Source organism: Fringilla coelebs (genome assembly GCF_963513975.1).
Source record: "Fringilla coelebs genome assembly, chromosome: 6".
Lineage (NCBI taxonomy): Eukaryota > Metazoa > Chordata > Aves > Passeriformes > Fringillidae > Fringilla > Fringilla coelebs.
This window is the reverse complement of record NC_140034.1, coordinates 24,628,234-24,651,327: the sequence shown is the minus strand read 5'-3', so window position 1 is coordinate 24,651,327 and position 23,094 is coordinate 24,628,234. Positions and strand designations below refer to the sequence as shown.

Genomic DNA, 23,094 nt, shown 5'->3' with positions numbered 1-23,094 from the left:
GGTAAACTTATCGAAAGTATAAACTAAGTATTTTCTAGGATAGATGCAGACATGGCTTTATCAATAACATAAGAAGGTTGTAGTCCTCAGTGCTGCTTCCCACAGCACACAGCTCTGTTTGCATGGCACAGCAGCTCTTCTGCAGAGATGCACCCCAAGTGCTCTGGCAGAGGGCATCAGAGGCCATTGTCCCCCTGAATGTGCAGATTAAGTCGTGTCCTGTCAGGCTGTCTGAGAGGCACCTCAGTGGCACTGAAGGGCTCTGCCTTTTGGCTGAGTTAGGATCTGTCCTAAACCTGGTAGTCATGTACAGCCTGCTGGAATTAGACCTGCATTAAAGCAGAACTCTTGCATACATCTTAAGTACTTCAGTATTATTCATCTCATTTACCTTCAGTTATCTTTTATTCAAGTGCTGAATTCAAGTCAGTCATCCAGGCTCCCTGCAGAATCAGTGCAGAGACGTGCACTGCCAAAGTCCAACTCATCCCACATCCCCAGGATGATCAAGGACTGATGGGATTACCTGTCCTGCATAGCTGTTCCACTCTTTCCCTAGAACACAGATGAGGCTGTCTATCTTTGATACACTGCCAAGGCTCTAGCAAATGCCCTAAAAGAAGGGGTGCACATTTGTCATTGATCAGTTTCCTTAGCTGGCTGTTTGCATTTTCAACAGCAGCAGAGGTATTTCACGTGAAAATACAACCAGCTTTTCAGAGTAGACAGTAGGTCACTTAAATTTGACAACAAGCTATCATCACATGTCCTCAGACTACCACAGCCATATCCTCAGGTACAGCATACCTGGAGGTGTCCAGATATTTTGTAGATGTCACCAGAGAAGCAGCAGTGGTGAAATTTGGATAGGTATTCCCCTTTGCTCTGCTCTCTTTGTCCACAAAACTGCAATGCAGTCTTTGGACAATGTGCTTAATGTGCAATGTGCTCTTTGGAACTGGGAAATAATCCAGACTGGAGCATGACAAGGAAAGGAGGAGGAGGTCTGGGATAAGGGCAAGATGGCAGACTCAGCACCTCAAACATGTACATGAACAAGCAGTTACAATAAAATCATAGGCGTGATATGTAACCATTGGACTTATTCACAATTTATGATTGCGGAAAAAACCCTAGGTTTGTGGAGAAAATTTAAGATTGTGGAAAAGAGAGAATAAAATAAAAAATGCTCAAAGAAAAAATGGAGCAGAATTAGGTGTCAACTTGTACTTTGCTTAACCTCAGACAAGAACCCCTGAAACATGAAATTACTGAAATTAAGTTCATTAAATCTAAAAACAAGAGTGCTAATTTGATTAAAATTAATGTCAGAGGCACCCAGCTGCCACCAGGGGAAAATACTTTTTCTTAATTTTGTGGGTCCACCCTGCAGATGGCTTGGCCCCTCTGTGTTTCATTTCTGACCTTCCTTTTTTCCCCACTGCTCTCCCTTTCAGAGCTGAGCCCACTTCACATGATGGAAGCTACTCCTGCTGGCTCTCCTCCCTCCTGAAAAATATCAGGGAAGATCAGCCTTGTAATGGCTCAGAAAGGTGTCCTGAGAAAGGAATTTGCAGTGAGATTGTGCTAAAATTAAGGGAGAATCTAAGCAGGGAAAGAAGAGGCAGGAGTCCAGGGGCAGCAGGGAAGAAGGGGATGAGCTGTGGAAGGAGATCTGTACTCAGGAAAAGAAGAGGATCTGCACACTCAGCACCACACTGAGCTCTGGCCTCCTCCAGGGACTGAAACCACCCGGGTTAAATTTTAGCCTTTGTAAATTCAGGAGCTTAGTGGAAGGAAAGGGAGAGTGAGTGAGAAGGTGAGAGAGAGAGGAGGAGAAAGAAAGAAGAATCTTACCTATGGCCCACAAAATATGCTGAAGCCCACAACCAAAACATTTCATCATATTGTGTCGTACAACTTTACACCAGTACAGTGAAACACCGAAATGGGTTCACCTGTACCTTGACCATTTCTGCAATGCCATTCCACTTGTCCCCTCTCTGCCAGTCTTTCAAAAGACCCCAAAGTGCAGCAGAATATGATACACAATACTAAAGTAATATTTAAAATTCATATTAAAATGCTCAGGCACTGTAACATTGTAGCTTTCATATGCAATGTCTAGAGACTTAATTAAATGCAAGGAAAAATATTTTAAAGTAACTTCATGAGAAAGTGCAAGCCACTACTTAGTGTACAAAAAATACTTATTATTTGTTCTTGATCCAAAGAGACCACAACTTTGCAATACATTTTGGATTGAAGGTCAGAAAATTTAGCAATTTAGTTCTATATGCAGAACATAATTTTTAAAAACCAAGTATTTTTTATTTCAGGTTCTTTGTTTAATTTCTTGGTAGTTATTTTGGTTAGGGTTTTGTTGGTTTGGTTTTTTTGGGTCAGATTTTTTGGTGGGTTTTTTTTTGTTTTTTTTTTTTAATTTTAGTTTGAGACAATAGGATTTATCATCTGGAAAGAGAAAGACAAGTCTGGTACTAGATTTTGCACGAATGGCGAGGCTTTATTTGCTGGCACATTGGACCAGAGGAAGGTAAAGCACAGGGACTGTGATACATGAGCCAGGATATAAACTGCTAGGTTTTCCAAAGATACTTACTTTAATTACTATTTTATCTGTGAAATACAGCCAGTGCTAGTATCTTTGAGCAGAAGACTTTATTAGATGGGTTTAACCCTAGGCAACAACCAAATCCCACACAGCCACTTGCTCAGTTCCCCACCAGTGGGATCAGGGAAAGAATCAGAGGGATAAAAGCATGAAAATCCATGGGTTGAGACACAGACTAACAGGGAAAGCAAAAGCCACACACACAAGTAAAGCAAAACAAGGAATTGATTCAGCGCTTCCCATGGCAGGCAGATGTTCAGCCATCTCCAGGGGAGCAGGGCCTCATCACACATAACAGTGTCTTGGGAAGACAAACACCACCACTCCAATTAACTCCCCTCCCTCCTTTTTCCTATCACTTTAGATACTGAGCATGGCCTGGAATATCCCTTTGGTCACCTCCCCTGGCTGTGTCTCCTCCCAGCCTCCCAGGTACCCCAAGCATCCTTGTCAGCATGGCAGTAAAAGAAGCAGAAAGGACCTTGATTCTGTGCAAGACTGCCCAGCAATAACAAAACCATCTCTGTATTATCACCTCTGTGCTCAGCACAAATGCAGAACACAGCCCCATACCAGCCACTGGGAAGAAAATGACCCCAGCCAAAACCAGCACAACTGGTGTTACCAGTGTATTTTCAAACCTTGTCTCCCACAATCAACAAGTTTGAATCATGTAAGAACGACTATATTGAGACTTAAAGCTACTGTTTAAAAATATTAACTCTGCTGTCAAGGCCCTTAAGAGGGCTTGGATTTGCATGCAAATCAAAGAAACAGCAGAAGTCAGTAGATCCCTCGAGACAGAACTGTTTCTAAACTGGTCAAGAGAAGATTTAGAGCACATAAGCTCCCGCAACAATGACAGCCACAACCACAGCATGCACTCTACACCACATGATGTGTCATGTACACTGCACAGATCTACCACCTCTGTTTCAGTTATATCCCTCTAATCTGTGGGGATTGATTTTTTTTCAATATTTCTGGCTATATCACCCACTATAGGATTCTGATAGTATGGGCTAGGGATGGACTTTCAAAAGAAAACCTCCTTAAATTAGCTCAGGAACCTTGTGGGAGTATTGCCCATAACTGGATTTGATTTTAAGATGCTTCCTCTTCTGGTTTTAGTTAAGTTTGGCTAGCTGTACTAGAAAGAGTGATTCAGAAAACAGGTACTTGCATCTTAATCACAAAAATAAAAATTCACTCCAGAAAGAGCATTTGCCCACAACCGCCACGCACATGCCTTTTTAGCACAGCTGATTTTAGCTCTTTCAGTGGTTTCCTTGAAGATTTAAACTATTTCAATATTTCCTCCACAAAGTTAACTGGCAGTGTTTCACAAAAATTAGGGAAGGAAGAATAGAATAATCCTATTGTTGTACATATATCTAGAAATTTATGACAGAATAAAACCTAAATAACAACTGAAAGCATACTAAAGGTATGTCTAACAACAACGTCAGGGATAAGCATCAGAAGTAGCAGACCTTTGTTTAAAACATACCACAGGAAATATATTCAGCAGTCAGAATTTATGAACATTGAGTGTTTATTTAAAACATTAACATGTCTAAGGCTATTGTGAAGTGACCAAAAGCACATATAGTTTTCTGCACTTGCTGAAAGACTACAGGAGAAAGGAATAAAATTAATTGGCCATTTTCAAATTTTCCCCAAACTCTATGATTAACATATTTCAACATTGTGAATTGACACAATAATTTTGTCTTTGCATTACTTTGATTTTCTATTCCTTACCTAAAATATATTGACACATTCTCTGAGTACACTATTTCTGCATGTCTACCAAAAGCACATGCTTTATAGTGGGAAGGAAAATCCAAAATAACCAGTTCTACACAAGAATGATAAGAAGATGCAGTATCTACAAAATTTACACTACTGGTATTTTTCTGTTCTTACAGTTCTGGAAACAACTCCAAACCACTGGGGAAGAAAGTGCCAGTGATGAACACTATATGCAAGTCTAACACGGAAGATGGGTGGAAGTCTTGTTTTGCACCGTGTTCTAAGAAAAAGAAAAATGCTGTTGTTAGGATAAACACTGATCATCAGTGATCATGAGGTATCCCAAGTTAAAGGCACATGGACTTGCTGACCTGAGAACCAGGAAAGCATGTCAGATTTTGTCTTGAGAATCTACCACAAGCAATGAAAGAACTCAAGTGCAGTAACTGTGACTTCACAGATTCATGCAAAAGCTCTTGATCCTTGGATAGCACAGTGAAGATTTGAACAGAAATATGGGAGGAGATTCTTCCTTTGACACTTGCTAAGCAATGAAGAGGGATATGAAGTGGTGTGAAAAGCAGGACTCTGCTGTCTGAAGGGAGTAGAGGTGATGCTGAAACACACCAAGGCTAGAGTCAATGTCTGCAGTTACCAGGCCAATGGGGCAATGGTAACTTTTGAAGGAGTAAAACCAATTCAGTTTTCTTTTTCTGTACACTTCAACTAAAAAGAGATCCAGCTAAAAGACTCAAGGATACTAGTTTGGAATTACTCTTGAAAGCCACAATTGAAGTGTCAGCTCAATTTCTGGCATTTGGACATATTACACACATGCCACATAGACAGGAGGTTCAGGAATACAACATAGACAGTGCTAAAAAATAAAGAAATTCTGTTTCTTGAGTACACATGATTCTGCACCTGCAGCACAGATGCACATACAGCAGTCATTTTAAGAATGGATCCATTAGACACATAATTTTCATTATTTCTGTGAGGAGCAAAAACGTGCTTCTATCTAGTTATTTTGATTAAAAAGAGTTGCAGTTATTGAAGAAATGAGAGGCAAGGTCTTAGTGGCAACAGTACTCACAATAGGATCTGGCAGAGGCACAATCAGTTCTTGCTTTGTTACAATGCAGTTTGTAGCTGAACCATGTGCACAAGTGAACATGCTGGAGGAATGAGCTTATTTGGAGCTCCTAGTTTAGTCTTGCCTAGAACAGTTTCTGAGCTTTGAATAAAGGATTATGCCAGAAACTCAGAGGTCAAGGCATCTGTGAAGGTTTTGGGAAAGTCAAGTCCAAGTCCGATATCCGATTCAGGAAGCAGGAATTGGAACTTGTTCTTTCACTTCATAGCTATGTGCTAGGATGATGAGGTTATTGTCTATTCCAGATCACAATCCAGATGTGTCAACTTTATCTTGAAATGAAGAATTTCTCACATGGTTTCTTCATAGACATTTGAATATGCAATTAACGCACATAGTTAATTATGTTAAATTAGAGAAATATTTCCCTAACGGCTTTGAAGTTTTTAATTGAGTCTCTGGATTAGCACCTGAATACCCAAGGAACACATGACTGCTGCTGAGGCCATCATACCTTTACTTCAGTGACCATGAAAATGAGGACAAGGAGATCAAACTATGGTGAGCTTCTGTTTAACTACATGACGGAAACCAGCACAGCTGGAGTCAATTCTTAGCAAATTGATCAGAATTCCTTTACTTTAACAACAGCTTAACTAATAAATGGACTTTCATAATTTTGTGCAATCGATCTAAATGTATCTTAAAAATTAGTGAAACATTTGATCTTGAAATGTTCACTAAATCTTAACTACATAACTTTGAAGAACTTATGTGGTTTATCTTTCTGCCAATTCAGAGAAGAATAACTATTTATAATAAAAACTTGTTAGTTAGGTAAACTCTTTAGAAGATGAATGTTCATAATTAATTTTCTATGTAACAAAACTGCTGTTTTTTTCTTTTTCAAAATTCAGCATTAACCTTTGTTACCAGGTTTGAATTCTGTTTTTTTGTTTGTTTGCTTAAGGACATTTTTGTAACAACTTCTGGAGATAGTAGTAACCTCACTGAAAATTTGAAAAAACTGTATGTGTGTTGATGCTCTTCTTCTGCCATTTTTTAAAGTAAGCACACTTCATACAACAATCCAGACATTTTCCTGGATAGATCTGTTTCTTTTAAGGGGTTTTTCAAGTATTCTGTGAACAAGACAATCTTGAGCTCCCTTTGAACATAACAGGCACTTGGAAGATCTAATGAAAATACACTCTTTAAAAATGTAATCGATCTGGCTTTCACCCTTTTTTCATGATTATTTCTGCAGTTACAGACTGGCAAAATCTGAAAGCAATAGAAACGTCCTATTTACTAAAATAAATGAATACACTGGACTTTTTTTTTTTTTCCCTTAAAAGCCCATGTTGCAATCCCTCCTAAGGGAAAAAAGAATAATAAGAAAAAGATGGAGTTTGAACTCAAAGCAAACATAAAAGCTTTATTCACAAAAAAGTCAATTACACAACCCAATTTGTTTTCACCAGCAACGAAAGGAAAGCCTGGTTAGGATGTTGCAAGATCCAAACACCTTGGATCTACATGTTCCACCAAAATTTATATTATAGCTATTTCTAAGAAACAAACTAACAATTAGAGACACCTGTTAAAAGTGCCTGTGCTCTGTTCACACTTCATGTAGTATCTTAAAGTGACAGCATATTAAAATGTCAGTGCAATTCTTTTCCATTACAGAAGTATTTTTAACAACAGAAAATGCAATTAAATTGTCTGCTCCTAAGTGCTTTTACATAACTTGCTTAGCATAAAGATCTAAAGTGTGCTGGTGTAGAAGGGAAAACTACCATATATATAAATTTTAATACTAGAAAACACACAATGACAAAAGACAAGGATCAAATAATGGTAGTTAGATTAACATCCCCACCACATTTTTTGTACTTATTAAGCACATAATATATTTCTTCTAGGATAGTTTTCCGATTTTAAATACATAGACCTATATTTTAAGACAAATATTGCAGCCAAAATAAATACAACCATGCTGAAATTATTCAAAACTTTGCATTTGATTATGTGCCCACTGTAAACTTGCAATGAAGCATCCCTTGATTTTGACCCCTCCAGCACATAAATATGTGTCTAACTCATGTCAGAAGACCCTGAGTGGGAACTAAGCCACGTTATGGACCATGCCTGAGAAACAGAGCAAGATAAGCACTTTCAAACAATTCCTACAGATCCTTTTTATGGGTATCACTCATACACTGAACATGCATTTACAGCAACTTCACTGTTAAGTAAAGGTAAAGAAAAATTACAGCTTGATGAAGTGGATTGCCATGGGGAAAATTCACTTGTTAATTCAGAAGAAAACTCCAACACATTTGAAAGTTTAAAGTTATCAGGATTGAAGTTCTAACAAAACTTGGTTTAAATACTCTGTTATGAACTCAAGCCCATGCATATGTCCAGAACAGAGCTTCTAAAATATTTCAGCCCCATTTCAATGTCCCATGGAGTATTTCCCGAGGTGCTACACAGTCTTGTGGCATTGCCTGAGGGAAAGGTGAAAAATTTGGCTATCTCTTAGAAATGTTGAATATTTGGTCATTTATTTAAAGTCACAGACAGATATCACCCTGGCCTTCCAAAATGTTCATGTCATGCCAAATTATCCACCAATATTTGGTTTACTTAACCCAGTATTACTTATTCTGAGCTACAGGACTTTGTGGAAAAGATTCAACAATACTGTAATCAAGGATAAATTACTTTTACCCACCTGTCCAACACGTTGCCCCAGGTTACCACTTAGCAGCAGAAGGAAAAACATGAACTGTCCCTAGGTATTTTTGCTCACAGCCTTAGTTTTAATGGAAGTAATATAAAATACAAGTCTTTAAGCTATATTTCATGAAAAGTACAAGATTTTCATCTGCATCACTTCTGCACTTTCCCACTAATTTCCAAAGCAGTAACTTCATCATTTTGAAATCTGAAAATTTACTGAAAATTATGATTGAGGTATCTTCAAAAGACATCTTCTTCTAAAATATTTATCTTTGTTTTCTGAAATATGTCTCATCAAAACTTGAAATGACCCAATTTCTGTATTTCTGTTTATTTTAAGTTTTATTATGCTCTGGATAAAAATCCTGGTTTATTTTTCAAATGCGGAAGAATTCAATTACCAGCATCAAGATATCTGCATGTTCAGAAGCTAACTTGCCTTCAAACAGAAAAATAATCTCTTTCAAAAGGCTTCTGAATCACATTGTTCTCATCATTGAACAATGATGAAATTGAAATTTGTTGCAACTGCATAAATTATGTCTTCCAAGAGTACCTGTGAATTGGCCTCGTGCTATAACATTTCTGATTATAACTTTATGATTTGTCACCCAAGACTCAAGTTTACATTATTCTTAAGCTATGTGATTAAATGGGAGGAAGAACTGTGGGCCAAGCTTTTCAAAGCTGCTAATGTATTTCCACTGCACTCAGGCTAGCCAAGAATACTGGAACTGTTTTAGCCCCAGCACATATAACACAAACTCTGCTCTAATTGGTGCAGAATTCCTATTAGTCACCAGGGTCTGTACTGGCAGCCACAAAAAGCTGGATTGTAAAAGACATTCTGACCACTGATTTCTTTCCAGAATTACCTACTGCCATATAAGAGTTTGTGAGGAAGAGGTGAAGCAGAGTCATTAATCCACCTCTACACCATATACCACCTAAGAACTTCTGATTCATTAAGAAAACTTTCCAGTGCCAAAATCTCCCTCAATGTCCTCTGAGCTGTCAGAATAGCACAAAAAGACAACAATAAGACCTTGCTCTTCTTATTCAACTGCTCTAAATGCTTCTGGTGGATAAATTTATTCAGAGGCTGAAAATGAGTAAGTGGAAATGGCATCATTAGTTCTTCTAATTAATCTCAAAATTTCGTTTGGCTAATCAAGGAAAGGTTTCATGTAGCAGAATCAGCTGAATCTATGTGAACTATTAACCTTGTTCCACAGATGTGATGTTCTCTGGGATTTCATGTTGTTTCTAATGGATGAGATGTTTTTCATGGTACTCAGAATGCCTATGAGCATGATACACTCGTCATCATTATTTTATTACTTTTCTGATGATTCATCAAAATAGAGGATGGAAAATGTCTGAGTCAGTGACTTTAGCTCTTATTATCACAGGCAACTCCGTCACATATGCTTTGTAGGTCACTTGTCCTAAGAAAGTGACTACTATGAAGAAAGGAGGCTTTTGCCTCCATAGTACCTCTTATTATGTATCAGAAGACAAAGGATCAGAAGGCCATCTGTCCTAAGGTTTAGTCTTTGCCAGCAGTCTGTAGAGGATCATCAGGCCAGTACACACTAAGATGACAAATATATACCCTCCGTGTTTCCAGATGTCATGATTCAGGCTTCTTGTTAATTATGTCCTTGCCCTCTCCACCTAACAATGGGAGTAAATTTCACATGTGGCACTTATTTCTTTATGCAGGTTTACTTCCTACCTAGGGCACAATGTTTCATGTTCCATTTTTTTCATGCTGTTCATCAGAACTGACTGAAAAAAACACCCATCTGCTTGGAGAGAGACTCAGTTTACTTCCTTCCATATTCCTCCCTCTCTAACTACACTTTTTGCTGGGAAGTTTGGTTTGTTTGTTTATTTGCTTGTTTGTTTTTCAAGTTTTCTTCTTTTTGTTGTTGAATTAGCTTTTGGCTAAGTTAGAGAGCTGAATTTGATGAGTGCAGGGCTGACATGAGGGAATATGAGGCTCTTTTTAGTGGACATGAATTAGTATATCTGCTAAAGCTGTAATACAAAAGTTCAAAATCCTAATTACATATTTCACAGAAAAGTCAGCAGCTCTTTGTAGTGTGCAATCATTTTTCATAGTAATAACAGCAAGCAAGTTCTGCAATATTGTGCAATTTTATTAACAGGGAACTTCAGGAATCCTTTATTCATTCAAACTTGACCAAGCATTTAGACATTAGAATTAAGTACTGCAGAGCTGACAAATGAGCACATTGAAGTACAGGAACTAATATACCCATAATTTTAATGGTTTGATGCTTCTTACTTAAGATCTCCCACGATCTGTTGATCTGATGTAAGAGTTCACCTGAAACAGTACAGGGAGGTTTACACCTCAATTGGTTCTCCCCTGTTCCTTCTCAGTTTTCACTGAGTGGTCCTGCTGCTTTCTCTGTGATAATTCTGATGCTCACTGAACCCTTCTAGTAAGCTGATACAGCTCACAAATTCATGAGAAACTGTACCAATTAGTCTTCCCCTAGGATGATATGTTCTACAGGCTTGTGGCAAACTACAAGGATCTGTAAAGAGGAGCACTTGACACGAGGGAGACAAGCATCTTGTCTTTTTAGCAACAATGAACAACAAAATTGGAATTTCCTGTCTTGCAAAGTTGAAAACTTAATTTCAGTATATTCCTAAATTTCCTAAGACGTATGCCATATGATGTTACAATGCATTATCTGTATAATAATGGAATTGTTAGCTGTTTTACTTCTTAGATATGAAAAGCTGACAATATAACAATTTGTACAGAAAAATAATGTATCTGATAAGGAAAAGGATAGCAATGAATAGCAATAGTTATTAGTTCAAAAATTCACCTTTCAATTATTAAACTGGGAAAGATTTTTACTTACACGACATTGTTGCATTATTCTATTCCCCTGTGAAGGTAACATACCTTTCTTGCATTATTTTTATTTCTCCTGTGATGGAACTCAACTTATACTTTCAAAGAATATATTTGTCCTTAACTAACTGAATTTGATTTTCTAAGAGAAGACATAACACTATAAAGCACATTCTGTCAGACAAGATAGAAAAATGGCAATCATAGAAATAACAGTCCATATATAATTTAGAGACATAGTAAATAAAAACCTATACATCTTTGATTAGGATGCAGTTCTGCATTCCTAGATAGCAAATCCAATCGTCTGCAGCCACTAGAAAACAAATACTCTTCAATAGTTTAATAGTCTGACACACCATCAAGCTAAATCAATTTTCCCGGCAGTTTTGCAACTGCTAGATCTGGCATGTGGGAAATGGTGGGAGTGAAGTACAAAGAACAGAAGTGTGTTGGGTGCCAAGGGACCAGGAGCAGGCCTAACTCTCCCAGTGTAAAACCACCTTTCAGCAGATTAGGTGGAACAGCACACTCTAAGGACAGCATGTACACACGTCCTCCCTGCACACCTTTAGCACACAGTTTGGGGGTTGCCACTGTCCATCTGGGTCTGGACTGCCCCCTTCTTTGTCCTCATATTGCCTGATACATCATTGTGTGGGGAATTAATTCAGAAAACCAAGCTGGTAAAAAAGAAACCCAGCCAGACAATGATTAATTGATAAGTCTTCCACTGTGCTAGCTCCCTGAAATCCAGTGTGTGTCAGGGGGCAAAGAATGGGAGTGTGTGTGCCGAGGGAAGACAATTCCAAAAGAAGTGAGCTGAAAATGTTGTGGAACCATGTTTTTAAATGAAACACGCTTCCCTTCACTTCTTTCTAAGATACAAAATAAGTTTAAAAAGGTGTGGTTTTTTGGATTTTGTTGTTTGTTCGCTTTTCCTTTCCTGATTTGTCTTCCAGTTTGGCAATTTCAGAACGTTAATTTTACCTGTCCAGTCTGTAGATGACTCATGCCATGACTGATTCTTGCATTGATTCAGCTCACTAATGTCCTGAAGAAAGGAGTACCCAATGTTCCTCCTGGGGGAAGCCATCTCGATCTAAGTTGCCACACCTGGGCAGATGCTGGATGGACAGTAGCACGTGCAACACTTTGAAATGCATCTCCCTGTGTAGCAGACCCTGAACTCCACCCTGCACATATGGGCACCCACAGCACCTTCCACTGCCTTGCTGCAGGGCCATCGTGGCAGCCAGTGCACAGGGGACACACAGGCACTGTTTAGCCCCTGCTCCAGATTTGGGGAAATGGATAAAAAGCGTACAAGAAATGACCATGTTTTGTAGGTACAAAAAATTAGTACTGCTGTGGATCAATCATTTATTGTGAAGAAAATGAGAAAATTGGGAAGCTCACAGCACCTCTGAGGCACGACCCCTTCTGTGTGCTGCTCTTCAGCTGGTGTTGCTGAGCTCTGCCCCGGCTCAGCTCGGGTTGTAAAAGCACAATCTAACCCACTGCCTGCTCACCAGGGAGTCATCAGCTTACTACAGCATCGCAGCAGCTAAAAACTTGCAAATATTTCCTTAGCTTTTTGTTGTTTCTTTTTACTCTCTTGAGAAATAAGTTCAAAAGACGTGTCTATTGTGCCAAGATTATTTTGGAGATGGTATTTTACTTGCATCCCACTCAACATGAATACTCGTGTTTCTCAAAACCCCCTCTAGACCTAGAATACACACTGATGCATCTGTTCATAAAAACATACAGAAAGCACAGTTCATAAAGATATTATCTCTCTTTTTATTTATTTATAGATTTACTTGGCACTTACTGGCCTAATGCAGTTATTTTCAGGACATACTTAAATACAGCATTAAGGGCCAACTATTCTGAGAGAATTATTGGCATTGCTACAGTTACATTGTGCTTCCAACACATACAGCTTTATTCTCTTGTATCCATAGCTTTTAAAAGCTAGCTCAAGTACAAGTAAGAAAAAAGAAATGAAAAGAGGAGAAAATTTACTTTCTATTTTTTGTAAAAGAAGTCATTAAACACTGATTTTCCATACTTGAACAATCTCCCACTCATTGCAGTAGATGAACAAATTCTAGTAAAATAAACATAGGCAGTTTTCTCTTTCTTTCTCTCTTTCTTTCTTTCTTTCTTTCTTTCTTTCTTTCTTTCTTTCTTTCTTTCTTTCTTTCTTTCTTTCTTTCTTTCTTTCTTTCTTTCTTCTCTCTCTCTCTCTCTCTCTCTCTCTCTCTCTTTTCTTTCTTTCTTTTCTTTTTCTTTCTTTATTTTTCTCCTTGCTTGAATTATTTTAGGCATGTTCCATCCATGGTTAGAAATCAGGCATGACAGTGGTCTAATGCAAAAGTTTTGTCCATGGAGAAATCAGACATGACTATGGTCTACCCCTGAATGTGATCTTAATGTTTTATACCACTGACAAATCATTAACATCTGTTAATAACTCACCCAGCTGCTTTGTTAGATTGTTTTAAAAAAATCTTATGTACACCATAGATGTCTCCAACTCATAGTCTAAGTAACCTTTCCCAGCTGCTTAATCCTTATTTAAAATCTTACTTTAAAATGCACACATTTTTTAACTATCCCATTTCTTTGTCTCCAGACAAAGTAACTTTGCTAACATCTGTTCGTTCTCACTCCCCAATTCCCATCTTAAATACTTATTTTCAGCATGTATTTTTCTTGTAAATAGAATCCCATGTACTTTCTCACCTCCTAGTCCTTCATTTTCTCCTTTCTGCTCTTGCTCTCATTCCACTCTATCCCTCAAGATTTCCTTTGAGTGATTATATTTTAAATACAGTATTAATAGAGAGAAAAAGATTATTTAAAGAGCTTCTCTGATTATCTCACACTAATTTAGGCTTGGGAAAAAAGAAAATGGGGGCATGCCATGAATCCACTATGTCTAAAGGGAATAAACAAAGGAAAAGGGGAACAATATACAGTAAAGGGTGTGTAGATAGTTGTTAGGGATAAAACTATGCAATGGAAATACTGGAGCATTAGAAAATACCTACTGGCTGTGAGAAGCAGTAGGCTATGCAGGGGCATTCCAAGGGAATTAGAGGGGACTTGACACTGGGCACAATTTAAAATAGACTGGAAAAAAAGGAATGGTTTGGGACCAAGCAACAGGCAGAGGTAAGGAGAGAGGAGAGGGTGAGGAAGCTGAACTCAGCAGTGGGATGGGGATTTCTGAGCACTGGTACAGCAGGGGCAGAACATGACAGACACAGCTGTAACACCTCATTTGGGAATGGGCTGTGATTTTAGGTGCTGGTTCTACTGCAGTGGTCAACAGTACAGCTCTGGATAAAGTGCTAGTAGTCCTGATAACATTCCCCATTGCTAAGAAATAGCAGATGAGTAGTTGAATAGATGTCCCATGTCCAAAAGAAATAAATCAGATTTATAAGTGATGTACAAGATCACATTGCACTGAGCACCAAGACTTCTAATGCTATTTCTTTCTCCCTGTTAAGAGTGTAAGGAGCACTGAGGCAATTTCCATAACTCAAAAAAGTTACATTACTGTAAATTACAGTGATTCCTTTTTTGACAGCAATACAATAGCATGAGGGAATCTAAACAAATAAAATAATTAAACACATCTATTGTATTTAATACAATATAACACACTATAATACGACAGGATGTTTTCTGTACAAACACGGCTGTATTTTTTCAGATCTGTCAGCTGACCCACAGATCCAAAATGTTTCAAACTGAATTTGAATTTTTTTGTCATGAAAATTTAGTCATGGCTTCTGATTCTTGTAAATATCCTGTTTATCTGGAGATATCTTGAGACAGTACAAAAAAATCCAACTGCTTCTATATTATCTAAAGATAATATACGTCTTCAGTAATTTCTAACTAGAGAAACAGACAGCACTACAATGAGTATATTTTAGAGGATACTTAGTCCTAGGTTCTCTTCCTTTTTTTGCTTTTCCCATTGGGCAGTGTAATGACAAAAGAATTATTCTCTCATAACTGTAAGGCATGGTGTGATTCCTCACCATAACAGTTTTAGAGCTCTTTCATCACATTTTTCTGTCCTGTCTAGAAGAGGGTTATTTGTAGCCTCATATTGTAAAAGGAAGCATTTTCATAAAATTAAAGCAATAAAAAATGGAAGAAAAAATTTCAGAGCTTTCTTGGATTTAAATTGCAAGTGCAGAATGTACACCTTGTGAAATCACAAAACACAGTCCACACCACTTTTTTGCAACTGCATCATACAGACACAACTAATCACCAACAGGTTTTTCCAGTGCTAGAGAACTTAAATGTAAAGAAACTTCACTTCCTCTACCAAGGAAGATGCTGTACCAGTACAGTGAAATTTATTTCTCTAAATATATAAATGCAGGTTATAGGAGAGAAACCCTCAGGCTCTTGTCATTTTACAAGTTCTGTCCATGTAGTTGCCAGTAATATTTATATACGAACTTTGTAAGCACTGGAAATCCAGACATAGAATATTGTGCTATGTCATTAGAATGAAAACAAAATATACATTAAAGGAATCTGAAATGGTTCTAGCTCATTGTCCAAACAAGAGGAAAAATTAAATAACAAGCAAAAAATTGTTAAGAGAACAGATGACTGAATGTATCTTGCAAATGCCCATAGTCAAAAGGATTGTCACTAGCAGGATGGATAATAATCAATATGTCTTCCAGATGATCACCATTTACTCCCCAAATCAGCTGCTCAAGGAGCCATCTGTAAGGGTTCACCTAGCTGTGCCTGAGGAATGTAAAAGACCTTCTCACTGAATCATAGAATTGTCTGAGCTGGAAGGGATCCAGGGATCATCATGTTTGACTCTTAAGTAAATGGCCCAAGTGAGCATCGAACCGGTGACCTTGGGGTCACTGGCGCTACACTCTAATGGGAAGATTCACCAAACCAAAAGTCTCAAACAAAATTAAATATTTTATATTTTATAATATTCAAGATGCAAAATGACATCTTGAAGAGAACCAAGGCCACTCCAAGTCAGCTTTGGTCTACCAGCCTTCTAGAAACCCAAAACATCCCTTCTGTAACTATCTGACAAGAAATTATACAACCATCACACATTCCTTCTTGCCCTGGTATTCTTTTTCTTTTGCTCTCTTTGGTAGACTGTCCACTTGCTTCCTTGTCTGAAAAGCTATCCCATCTACTACTGCCTCTCTCAATTCCCCTAAGATGGCCTCACCACTTGCTCCCTGCACATAGAGCCATTTCACTTCCTTCTGGTTCACTCCTGAAATATGTAAGAAACTATTTAAGCATCTGGAGTGGTCTTTATGTCATATTATTCCCCTAAAAACCTCACAGACAAGGAAAGAATTCTTTAACAGGTAAATAGAGATTATTGTTCTGTCTTGAGCTGAAGGTGGACATGGTTTATTTTGTGAGTGTTAGAAATTCAAGGTTGTTACAGCTCACAAGTGACTCAAGAAACTGAGGGAAGTTTTGGTAAATCCAGTGAAATGGCACAGGTAACACGTAACTTGAAGCAGGCCATGCTGTCAAATGGAAATTATGATTTTAGGGTATTTCAGTCTAAAATAGCACCACCTATTCATTAAAAAAACTCAAGAGTAGATGGCAGAATGTCGAATCAAAATTAAAAATGCTTGAGAGATCTGTAGCAGTCTGATCTGATGATGCAGAAATTCAGTTTCTATCAAAGAAGGGATAGAATTATTTTAAAATCAAGAAAAGAATATAGGTTACAGACCTGCCAAAAATCTACACTGATTTGAAATAGGGGTATCATCAAGCAGTTCTGGTGTTTGATCATATATAACACAGTATCACATGAGAAGATGATGAAGCCACACTTACACAGCTCCTTTTATCCCAAAAGATCTTGACTCTCTCTATAAAATATACAAAAAAAAAAAAAAAAAAAAAAGCACATAGGAACAGAAATCACTTTGACCAGCACTGCAAATCAGAGCAAATCACTGTAAATCTGTTAAACAGTGTACATCAATACTGTTCTTTAATTCAGGGAAGGATTTAAATTGCAATAGTATATCTAGCAGGAATTATTAGCCCATGTGCCCTTATTAATTCCTAACAGATTGTACATAGAAGGAAAAGGAAGGGCAAATTACAGAGCACTGGATCACATCCACATCCAAATTACTATAAACTGTAAAGTCCTCATTATAAAAAAATTGGATCTGTACATAAATATCCAAAGTATTTCAATGCTGAAATTCAAATGATAAAACCAGAGCATAAGCTGCAATATGCACATAAACCCTGTGAAAAATTGTGCCAAAGGCCACTGATAATTGAAGGAAATCTAATCCCAGAGAAAAGCTTTGACATTTGGATGAAATAAAGACATTAAACTGAGTTGGTCAGGGATTATTTTTACTTGTTTTTTTTTCTTCAAAATGAAAAAAAAAACATTTCTCAAGAAACTATCAGTTTCAATATATTTTTATACACTTCTTTTAGATGACAATGGAAGTTGTTCTCTACATTTTCAAACAAAACCTTCTGTTTTTCTGGTTCAAAATTACTTAAAAGGCATTGAAAAGAAAGAAAGGGAAAAAAGGAAGTGAAAACTTCCAAAATCCAAAATTAATTGCAAGAAGTTTCATTGGCCATAACTCATTGTTTTTCTAGGTCTTCGGAGAGTTCACTGTTCATTCCAATACAGAATATTTTGGTATCCTGATAATTTTCCCAGGACAGGAAGACTATTTTCTGCTTTAAAACTGTTACAAATCTAACTGGAGCAGTTCGTATCAAGTACCATGAACTTGACATGGCCTGGTGCAAACCAAGTGAACTATGGTCACTTGGAAATGGTAACACTGTATAAGGACAATGAACTCGTCCTTAACCAATGTTTTTCAGAAACAAGCCCCACCTCTGCCCATTCAAACAAAAAAGACCAAAAATCAAAGAGGAATTAATGGTATAAAGGAAGTAGCTCTTGCAAAATAACAGATGGAATGAGATCGGAAACACATGTAGTAAGCTGAACTTTTTTAATAAGACCAAAATGACAGAATTGGAACAAAGGAACAGAATGGATAAACATGCACACAAATCAGCAGAACAGTTGCTAACTAGAAATGGGTCTGTAATGCAGATTCCAAACCTCGATTTAGATCTCAAATTATTTTTTAGATTTGGGCCTTCAGATTAATGATGTTGGTGTAGAATTTTTCAGAAAGAGTAGCAAAATTGAAAATCTCCATCCTGACTACGCAAAAATTTCCTCCACAGTTTCTAAGGTGAATTATTTTCCTCCTATTTTAAATGCTGATGTTCAGGATCACGTATGAGACCCAAAGTCAGTCCACATGAAGATTCTGATCTAAAGCTGAACTATGTGAAGAGGCATAATAACAGTAGAGCAATATGGACTGCAGCCTTCCTGCCAAAGGTGGGAAACAGCTTTAATAGGAAAAACCAGGAACGTGTGATTGGTTGATCACGAAAGCAAGCTATACCTAATAACTTATTCTCCTGATAAATCAAAGTAAAATCTTTCAAAATAATGTCTCCTGGGTCTCCTTTATGCATTGGTTTTGAAATTGCACACTCATCCCCGTGTGAGACTGCGTTGTGAAGGCACAACTATATCAAAAAATAGAAAAGACTGTTTCAATATAGAGAAAAAAGTTAAATGGAACTGTGATTATTTGAGTTAACTAGAGAAGTATTTAAAAACTGCCCACTGAATATAGGTTTAAAATGTTAGGAAAAAGGTCACCCTGATGATTCTGTCATTCTATTATTAATAAAATAACAAACTACACTTTCTCCAAGTCTTTTATATGGTATTTGGCATAACATTCACCTCTCTTTGAATAAATTGTGCAGAAGTAAAAAACTTTTAGATACTCCAGTGGTATGAACTCATCTATCTCCACTGAAGTCAACACAGATCTGGAGGACAATTTGGTATTATTGTGGTGTGAGAAAAACCATCTCTCTTTCAGATATTTGTCTCAAAATGCATAGTGATGTCAAATTACACCCAAAACAAAATAGAGAAGTAAACGATTCATCTAATTCCCATAACATATTTCCTGTTCACAGGGATTTCAGACACATTTTCTTTTCAGATGTTATACATTTGAAAGTTTTTGATGATGTGTTGTTATTTTTTAATCTATTATTTGAAAACAGTCATACATTTCTTCATTTGTGTTGTCTATTAAATTCTGTAGATAACTGTTAAAAATTACTCAGTAGGTTTCCATTTCCTAGATACTTAATACCAAGTCACATCCAAAATTACTATTTCCACACAAATATATGTTTCACAGTCTGTATAAATACTTGCAAAGGAAATTTTGAAATTGTTTTCAAAAACAGTGGAGTCACTAAATTTCAGCTGTATAAATCCTGGTGATAATCAAAGAAAAAGGAATCAACTCATAAACCTAGGGAAATACTAGCTAAAATTTTATTTCTACTTATAGTTCTAGTTTTCCAATATGACCATTGGTTACATGCATTTTTTGAGGTGTTAAAATGTAACAGCAAGGAAAATCATATGTTAGGGAATTTAGTTCAAAGTTATGGAACTCCTGAAAACATCATTTTTATGCCAGCAACCCAGTATTAGGGAAATGAAAAAAAATGAACAGTTTGGTTTTTTTTCCCTGAGAATTCAGATTACCTCAGACCATAACCTGGAACTGTCAGAGACCACAGAAAGATCCTCCAGTTACCAGCTAGGCTTGCTTGACTGATTCCTCAAACACAATTAATTAGCTTTCCCTTGGCTTTATAGAGCTCCCTGTAATTCTCCCTTTCTCTCACCACCTACACACCTGTGAGCTTCTGCATAAATGCTAATTATCCAACAGTAAAATGTAATTAAGTTCTGGATTTTGTACATTTGATTGAGCCAAAGCATATAAACTCTACCTGGAAAAGGACTTTACTATTTTTTAATTTAAAGCAATATATATGGCAATGTCTTGTCCTATGTATCATGACCTAGTATGTAATTTTGTTATCCTCTGAAAGTCTAATGGATGAAAACATTACAGCCTGCATTATGCTTCAGACACAAAAAAGGTACAAAGTAAGCAAACCCAATTCTTTATCCTAAGATAAGACACTTTTCTCCTCCCTCACTTTCTAAAAAAGAAAGACCATCTAGAGCTCTTAATTAACAAATAAACCATCTGTGTCTTGACTGGATCTGTACCAAAACCCTCTTGCTACTGCTGTCACTTCTCATACATGGACACACAAAAAACCTTACCAGACTCTGTATTTAGGAGGACAAGAACAGAGGTTCAGTACTTTATTTAATGGCTAATTTAATCATAAGGGTAACTGATAAATAAAATAACTATTAGAAACTGTTCTACAAAAAAAATAAATCAGCACATCTTTTTAAAATAATACCTCATCAGAAACTATTCCAATATATCTTGCAAATGAGAAAAGAGCTTAATTTCAAAGAAAAGTGGGATTCATAAAGCTAAAACAATGGATCATAGTTGTCTTAATCTATCTAGCTATCAGGAATTTCTTAGAATAGTGATCTTTGGTGTTCTAGCAGAGAAAAAAATAAAATTATTTTCAGATGTACACTTAGGAAAAAACCACTTCATTAAGCATTTGGATTCTCTATGGTTTATAAGCATGCACTTATATACTGTTCCTCTCTTGATGTGAGCAGATAAACAAATCTAGCATTGTTACTGTAGAATAATAGAAAATTGCTAAACACAGAAAAGATATTGCAAAATGTCATAAAAGAGCCAAACCATTTTCCAGGGTTTCAAAATAATCTTTGACAGAAACTTTATTTTCTCCAATTTTTTATTAAAAACATGCACATACACAAAATATCAATGAAGCACTAAGCCATCAGTCCACTAGATGTGAGCCTCTGACATCTTCCCTAAACTCCTTCAGAACAGTAACTTAGATCAATGAGATTACCATAATTTGAAATGGCCACAGGACTCTTTTAACCAAACACACTTCTTGAAAAAAAGGCAGGAAACTCAAAACACCTTAAAAATTAAGGAACAAACGGTGTTTTCATACATCCTTTCACCTAACCAATAGGAAGAAAACCCTAAGCCAATCAATCACCAAAACTGTAATAGCTGGAAGTGATTCGGAAACAGTGGATTATCAATACCATGTTGGGAAAGATTAACACACAACAGTACTTAGAAGCACTGCAAGAAAGGAATGAAGTCAATGAAAAACTATTAGAAAACATTCTATGTCCAAAGTTCAGAATTAAAACCAATGTTTCATTTGAACTTTCAAGGCCATCAAAGAATTAATCTGGTATAGTAAATTGGGACCATTACAAAATGAACGGAAGAAGCATGATGTTAGGAACGTAGAACAAAATGATGGATGAGATCAAAGGATTTTCTATTCTTGGTTTTGTCATTTGCTTTCAAAATGTAAGTATTTTGAACTACTACCATCTGCTGAGATCTGCAGAAATGTTACTGCAAAATCTGTGTAATATCTCTGCAGAAAACATCTGCATCAACAAATCAGAAAAACTATCACATGGGCGCTGCCCACTCCTACAGAGAGCTGCAGCTAACTCAGTGGAAGAGTCAACTCAATGGAAGTCGCTTCAAATGAAGAAATTTGAAGTTTAATGAATTTTTTTATTTGATTCAGCCCCTCAGTTCTACTTTGATCGATAATCTGATTTCTTCTGCACAGCTACTGTTCTTTCCTTTCTTCCTACTTCTTTCTTTCTTCCAAAAATTCCGCTGCTTATGGGCTTACATTTCAAATTTAAGGGTTTCCTAATTTTTATTTTTTATTGTATTTTTAAGGATTGTTACAGCTTGACAAATATCCTCATACACTCTTTAATGCTTTACATTTCAGGACCTCAGATCTGAAAAGCCTTTTCACTACTAAAGGTGTGTAAAACTCAGTAAAATCTCAAAAAGACATGGGGAAATCTGTCCTTGTGTTCTGAGAGCCCACTGTGTGGTTCCTATCAGAAAACCAAAAGTACATCTCTTGACTGCCAGTACAGATGTGCAATTAATGAATTTTCTGACACATGATATGTGGCTTACACTAAATTATGAATGATCTACATTATTACTACAAAAACACTTGACTTCTAGTTCAGTACAAAGAGAAAAATTGGGAGAAATAAAACCAAAACTTGAAAGCTAGAGGTCAGTTATAGCACAAACTGCCAAAATTAAGTCACTAAAGCACATTCTTTGGGGACCTCTTGAAAGAAGAGTAAGACTGATTTTTTACTTTTAAAGAAATATTCAGAAAAAAAATGAAGACAAATAAAAATATTTAAAAAATATAAAATCATGAAGTTATTTAGCTTACAAAGAGAATATGGAACATCTCCTCTTATAATTTTTATTAAAAATCAAGTAAAATTATTTTGAAAGCAATATGGTATTTCCCAATTACATATAAAAGCATCACTGCAGATATTACATATACTAAGTGAATTTAACTTTAGCCATCTTCATGTCATAGCATTGTGTTACAAGAGTAAGAATACATGTCATAAGCAGATTTAACACCTTTAGATGACCTCTAATCAGAAATGTGCCATGCTACTCAAATTCCATCTGTCAAATGCTGTAAATACAGGTAAGTAAATATAAATGTCATTAGAGGCACAAGTTATCTTACTGGGAGAAGTTCTAGGCTTTTATTTTTTGACAGCTTGTAATTTGGATATCTTCCAGTATCAACAAAACCTGTTCAAGCATGATCTTACCTTGTTTTCACTACATCAAGGGGGTGCATCAGGCAAATTTCTACAAGACCTATAAAAGAATAACAAAGAAAGGCCTAATAAAAATTTGTACAAATAGTAATTTAATTTTCATTGACTCCAACAGTTTTTGAAATTTGAAAGGCAAAGTAAAACCCTACACATATCATTGA

At 36.6% G+C, this 23,094-nt stretch overlaps 1 protein-coding gene across 1 annotated transcript in view; it reads right to left on the bottom strand.

Moving 5' to 3' along the window:
• SLC25A21 (solute carrier family 25 member 21) overlaps positions 1–23,094 on the bottom strand; it is a 233,941-nt gene that overhangs the window by 78,679 nt on the left and 132,168 nt on the right. The window contains exon 2 of the mRNA XM_084207172.1: positions 22,925–22,973. Coding sequence (XP_084063298.1) covers positions 22,925–22,973 — 49 coding nt within the window. The remainder of the gene's footprint in view (positions 1–22,924; positions 22,974–23,094) is intronic.